The 6,180-nt window shown below is 55.8% G+C and overlaps 1 protein-coding gene across 2 annotated transcripts; it reads left to right on the top strand.

Annotated features, from left to right (window-relative positions):
- Positions 1-3,031: 3,031 nt before the first annotated feature.
- LRG1 (leucine rich alpha-2-glycoprotein 1) lies at positions 3,032-5,697 on the top strand. 2 transcript variants are annotated; one of them, XM_043586237.1, is made up of 2 exons: positions 3,032-3,148; positions 4,075-5,472. In XM_043586237.1, the coding sequence occupies exons 1-2, from the start codon at positions 3,096-3,098 to the stop codon at positions 5,084-5,086; spliced, it is 1,065 nt and encodes a 354-aa protein (XP_043442172.1). In that variant the 5' UTR covers positions 3,032-3,095; the 3' UTR covers positions 5,087-5,472. The 2 variants fall into 2 exon arrangements, with proteins under 2 accessions (XP_043442172.1, XP_043442171.1); XM_043586236.1 differs by lacking the exon at positions 3,032-3,148 and adding an exon at positions 3,161-3,736 and having other exon boundaries at positions 4,075-5,697.
- Positions 5,698-6,180: the final 483 nt, after the last annotated feature.

The following is a 6,180-nucleotide window of genomic DNA, read 5'->3' as shown; positions in this document are numbered from 1 at the left end:
GGGCTCGGGGCAGGCAGGGCCCCACAGATCAGGAGCGTAAAAAAATGTTTTTATTGTGGCAAAATCCACATAAATCCACATGAATTCAAATGCACCATGGGAAGTGTTTTAAAGTGCACAGTTCGGGGGCGACCAGGTGGCTCAGTTGGTTAAGCATCTGACTTGGCCTCCGGTCATGATCTCAAGGTCCGTGGGTTCGAGCCCCGCGCCGGGCTCCATGCTGGCAGCTCAGAGCCTGGAGCCTGCTTGGGATTCTGTGTCTCCCTCTCTCTCCGCCCCTCCCCTGCTTATGCTCTGTCTCTCTCTCTCTCTCTCAAAAGTAAACATTAAAAAAAAATTTTTTTTAAGTGCACAGGTCAGTGGCATGAGGTCCGTTCACACTGTTGGGCACCCATCCCCACCATCCATCTCCAGAACTTTCTCATCTTTTCCAAACTAAAACCCTGCCTCCATTACACATTAACTCCCCATCCTCCTCCCCCCGGCCTGATGGAGTTTAAGTGGGACAGGGAACCACCCGAGGCTTTGAAGCAGGGGCGGGCTCTGATTGCACGTTGAGAGATCTCTGTAGCATTTTGCCTTTAGGGTTCACACCCCTTCCTTCCCGCCCGCTTCCGATGAAGCACCTACTGTGTGCTGGGCTCTGGGGGTGGAGCAGTGGTCGAGACAGATCTGGCTCCCCCTTGTCCCAGAGGAGACCGTTAGCCTAGTAAACAAATGCAAAACACCGGGAGGACATCGCCTAGCTTCTCCTGGACGCGTGAGAGGTTTGACCTACAACATTGTGTAAGTTTCAGATGTTTGACACATGCCAATATCGCACCATGAAAGGTTAACACATCCATTATTTCAGGTACTTCTGTGTGTGTGTGTGTGTGTGTGTGTGTGTGTGTGTGTGTGATGGGACCATTTAAGATCTACTCACCCACCGGGCGCCTGGGTGGCTCAGTCTGTTAAGCGTCCAACTCTTGACTTCAGCTCAGGTCATGATCTCAAGGTCCGTGGAATCCAGCCCTGAGTTGGGCTCTTCGCTGCCAGCGCAGAGCCAGCTTGGGATTCTCTCTCTCCCTCTCTCTGCCCCTCCCCCACTCTCTCAAAATAAATAAAATTAAAAAAAAACAAAAGATCTACTCTCTTAGCAATTTTCAAGTATGTAATACAGTAACGTTAATGATAGTCACCGGGCTGTACGTTACAACTCCTGGATGTATTCAGTTTGTAACCATGCATTTGTACCCTTAGACCCACATCTCCCCATTTCCTGCACCCCCAGCTCCAGGCAGCCGCCATTCTACTCTGTTTCTAGTTTTTTCTTTTATTTTAAATAAGTTTTTTAATGTTTATTTATTTTTGAGAGAGAGAGAGAGAGAGAGAGAGAGAGACAGAGTGCAAGCAGGGGAGGAACAGAGAGAGAGAGGGAGACACGGAATCCGAGGCAGGCTCCAGGCTCCGAGGAGTGAGCACAGAGCCCCATGCGGGGCTCGAACCCACAGATCATGACCTGAGCCAAAATCGGATGCTTAATCCAATGAGCCACCCAGGCGCCCCTTCTGTCTTTTTGATACTAGCCATTCTGACAGGTGTGAGGTGGTATCTCATTGTGGTTTTGATTTACATTTCCCTGCGGATGAGTGAGGCTGAGAACCTTTCATGTACCTGTTGACCCTCTGCGTGTCCGTCCCCCTCGGGAAACTATTATTCGGGTCCTTTGTCTATTTTGTGCATATCTGTTTTTGTGTGTCCATCTCAACGGGTCTGTTATTCTGTCCTGCTTTGTCTGTGTCTCTGTGTTGTATCTGTATCTGTGTATTCATGAGGGTGTTCACCCGTCTTTCTCTACGCCTGTCATGGTCAGCTTGCACGTATGTCTCTGGATCTGTGTGCCCACAAGACAGAACTCACATTCATTCTCGCGGCTCGAGACAAAACTCTTCAGAGATTGGGCTGTGGAGAGACTGGGCCATGGCCAGGCGTGACCAAAGTCGAGGTGCATGTAAAGTTAACACATCACAGCTGAATGTTTAGAACCCAACAAGAATGAAAGCGCTGAGTAACCAAACCCGTGAGATGCAGCCAAAGCAGTTCTCAAAGGCACATTTGTAGCTTCCGGATGCATTTATTAGGGAATGAGGGAGGCCCCAAACAAATAGCTCATTAGCCTTCGGATGAAGAAAGAGAGAGCAGAAGGGGCCCTTGGAGACTTGAGTTCCACTTCACGGATGTGGAAGCCGAGGCCAAGAAAAGTTAAGCCGCTCGCCTAAGATCACAAAACAGAGCAGTTTCTATAGAGCTGGGAGCCGGAGCATGATTTAGTCCCTCCCTGGCCATTGTTTGAAGACTGTGGAGACTTTAGGCATCACTCCCTTTTGAATTCTATTTTTTAGAAATTATTTCACTTGGGGGCGCCTGGGTGGCTCAGTCGGTTGAACGTCCGACTCTTGACTTCGACTCAGGTCATGCTCTCACGGTTGTGGGATTGAGCCCCCGGTCAGGCTCTGTGATGAGTGTGGAGCCTGCTTGGGGTTCTCTCTCTCTCTCTCTCTCTCTCTCTCTCTCTCTCTCTCCCTCCCTCTGCCCCTCACTCCTGCTTGCACGCTCTCTCTCACTATTAACAAAACAAAACACCCAGAAATTATTTCATTTAGAAAAAAGGTCAACAACAATATGTCATGAATTCAAGACAAGTCCTCTTTGTTCCTTCCATTGAACTTCCTGGTTGCTTAGATTTATTGCAAAGACTAGCTCTTGCTTAGAGAGCTGTCCCTCCCCCGCCCAGGAACGGAGCCTTGCAAACGTGACCCTTGATTCCTGGCATGGGGGGAGTGAGGATTCAGCCCCAGAGACTCTGGGAGTACCCACCCCCCAAAAGCAGGAGTCGGGGGGATGAAACACCAGGTAAAAACAGGCAGAGAAGGGAGCACGGCCCTCCCCTGCCAGGAAGCAATTTGGCAATTCTGACCACCCCCCTTCCCTTGCCTGGCTCAGGTCCAGCCACTAACGGGAACGGGACGTGGGTGAGGACTTCCCTGGGGCGGGCGGCCCTGCCCCCAGTCCAGGCAGGTATAAGGCTACCTCACCGGGCTGAGCGAGCCCAGATGGAAAAAGGGGAAGCCGTCATGTCTTCTCGGAGGCCACAGCGGAAGCACAGGTGAGTCCCCCCAGCCTGCCCATGGTGGGCAGAGCTGGATTCCAGGCAGTTCCATCTGATGCACGGAGGTCACGGGGCGAGATGTAGACCCACGGGCTGGAACAGAGCGACAGGCTCTAACTGTGGACAGACTCGCTGTCACTCACACCTGCTACGGCAGTGCTCCACGGGCCACGCAGAGAGCGGGAGGCCCACCAACGCCTCCCGACCAACACCCCACCAGAGGCCTGCTGGAGGGACCGTGAGGGGCAGAAGCCCAGCCCTGGGAGGATTATGGTGCCGCCTGTAAACCACCCCACCCCAGGGCCAAATGCCTGCTCCGATCTGCACAAAGCTGGATGCGCTTTCCGTGTTCAGGGTTCCCTTTGGAGCCCTGGGTTGCCCTCGAGCACTTTGGAGCGAGATAGAGCTGGACACAGCAAGTAACCTTGTTTGGCCGGCGCGGGGCAGAAAGGGCAGAAAGTTTCCCAGAGGGGACAACTTGGGAAAGTCGGAGAAAGTTTCACGGGCAAGGGAGCATCGGAGGCGGGGCTTTGCAGGACAAGTAGGAGTTTGCTGCCCTGGCCTTCAACATATGGAGCCGGGGAGGTAAGAAATGACCCAGAAAACAAGCCAGAGCAGAAGGAATTAGCACATGTGACTGTAAATAATGGACAACCCGTTGGGGCAAGGCTGGCAATGGGGAGGGGTAACACTTATGGGTCAGAGAAACGCAGTCTTCAGAGAGTTCGGATTCTCTCTGGAACAACAGCTACCTCTGGCAGCCGTGAGGGGTGAGGGTGGAAGCGAGGAGAGGAACAGGGGGTGACTGCACTCGTCCCGGGGACCAGTGCGGTGGCATGGTCCCAGGTAGTAGACAGGAACGGGCTGGCTGATTCTGGGGACGTTCTCACCCAGCCGGGTGTCTCTTCTGTCGTTGCCCGCAGCCCCGGAGGCCTGGACTCCCGGCTTTCTAGAACGCTGCTCCTGCTGCTGCTGTCTACGGCCTCCGCCCAGGAGGTCACCCCCAACCGTGCCGCCTGCGTGGTGTCCCACGCGGTCAACGGCAGCTCCGTCTCCTGCCACCCCCCTGCCCAAATCCCCCGCCGCTTCCCGGCCGACACCGTCTACCTGGTGGTGGAGTTCTTCAACCTCACGCGGCTGCCAGACGACACCCTCGGGGGCCTCGCTCGCCTCCAGGAACTGCACCTGTCCAGCAACCAGCTGGAGAGCCTCTCGCCCCAGTTCCTGCTGCCCGCGCCTCTGCTTCAGGTGCTGGATCTAACCCGCAACCACCTGGCCCGCCTGCCCCCCGGCCTCTTCCAGGCCTTGGCTGCTCTCCACACCCTGGTGCTGAAGGAAAACCAGCTGGAGGCTCTGGAGCCCTCGTGGCTGCTCGGCCTGAAAGCCCTGCGGCATCTGGACCTTTCCGAAAACCGCCTCCAGACCCTGCCCCCGGGGCTGTTGGCCAACGTCACCTCCCTGCGCATCCTTGACCTCAGCAATAACCAGTTGAAGGCTTTGCCCCCAGACCTTCTGAAAGGCCCCCTGCGGTTAGAAAGGCTGCATCTGGAAGGCAACGGACTGCAGGCGCTTGACGAGGGGCTCCTGGCACCCCAGCCAGACCTCCGCTATCTTTTCCTGAATGACAACAAGCTGGCCACCGTGGCAGCGGGCGCCCTCCAGGGTCTGCGGCAGCTGGACTTCCTGGATCTGTCCAACAACTTGCTTACCGGCGCGCCTAAGGGGCTCTGGGCATCTCTGGGGCAGCCCACCCGGGACATGAAGGATGGCTTTGACGTCTCTGGTAACCCCTGGATCTGTGATGGGAACCTGGAAGACCTCTACAGGTGGCTTGTGGCCAACAAAGACAAGATGTTCTCTCGGAACGCGACGCGCTGCGCTGGGCCCGAAGCCTGGAAGGGCCGGAATCTCCTGGTTGCAGCTGAGTCCCACTGAGGCCTGGGGCTGGGCTGGGCAGACAGGCCTGGGAGCACGCTGCTTGCTACTTGGCAAAGAATTCACCTCCAGCTTTCCAGAGCTGCTGGCTGGACCCGCCCGGCCCGTGCTTCCCCAAACACATCTTGGGCTCTCTGGCCTCCCGGTACCCTCTCCCAAGAAAGCCTTTCCCTGTTTTCCGGATCTCTTGGCCTCCAGGCGCCCCCAGCCTGCACGGCCTCCCTCTGGCCCAGCCCTGGCCACACCGGGGTTGTCTCTGTCTGGCTCTGTCTCCCCCACTTTGAGGGGCTCTCCGAATGCAGGGCCTGGGGCTGGGGTGCCTTCTAGCCAGCATCACTCAGTTTGGGGTCAGAACGGAGGGGTTAATAAATAACTGTGGAAAGGGACTGGGGGTACTGGAATTCAGTGTTACAAGCATCTCCCAAGTTGACTTCCTAGGTCTCCAGGATGAAGGGGAAGGAATGAAGAAAGAGGAGAGACCCAGGGCCTGGGGGCGCAGGACACAAGCTTCTAGAGCTTCTAAAGGGATTGCAGTTGGGATATGATGGCCTGTGGCTTCCCCTCTCCCTCCCCCCATCCAGGACTTAACTCCAAATAAAACCCTGACCGTTGCCCAGAGTGTCATTTGACCGGTGGATTCCTGCCACAGCTGTGTCCCGGGGAAGGTTTAAATTAAACTGGATGCTTCAGGTCTCCAAACAATTCATCATGCTGGCCGGTGACAACCTAGGGGGAGAGCCACCCAGGGCAGGCCTGAGCAGGCTGGGCAAAGCTGAAGGCTGTGTTCTCCCAACTCGCAACCTTGAGCCACCTGCCGACACAGTGCTGGGCATGCTGGAGCCCGAGTCAGACTTGGGGGACCCCTGGGTGTTCGGGGGGGGGGACATGCCCAGTGTTGTCAGCTCCCTGGAAGGAGGGTCGTTGGTGGTCATTCCAGGTATGATGACGAAAGCCAGGGAGGGGCCTGGAGTCTGGCAGAGAGGGGTTTGAATCGGATCCCTCAATTTGCTCATCTGTGAAATGGGGATCCGAGGGAACGGGCGGGCCAGAATCCTGGCTGAGTTCCACGGCAGATTTTTCTAAATAAAAACGCC

Source organism: Prionailurus bengalensis, chromosome A2 (genome assembly GCF_016509475.1).
Source record: "Prionailurus bengalensis isolate Pbe53 chromosome A2, Fcat_Pben_1.1_paternal_pri, whole genome shotgun sequence".
Taxonomy (NCBI): domain Eukaryota; kingdom Metazoa; phylum Chordata; class Mammalia; order Carnivora; family Felidae; genus Prionailurus; species Prionailurus bengalensis.
Note: the sequence above shows the minus strand (reverse complement) of the source record. Positions and strands in the feature narration are given on the sequence as shown.

Bases quoted from the DNA above. Each gene is read 5' to 3' on its own strand.
- LRG1 (XM_043586236.1), top strand. From the start codon at position 3,459: ATGCCTGCTCCGATCTGCACAAAGCTGGATGCGCTTTCCGTGTTCAGG. The intron at 3,737-4,074 runs GTAAGAAATGAC...CGTTGCCCGCAG, and splicing joins CAACATATGGAGCCGGGGAG to CCCCGGAGGCCTGGACTCCC.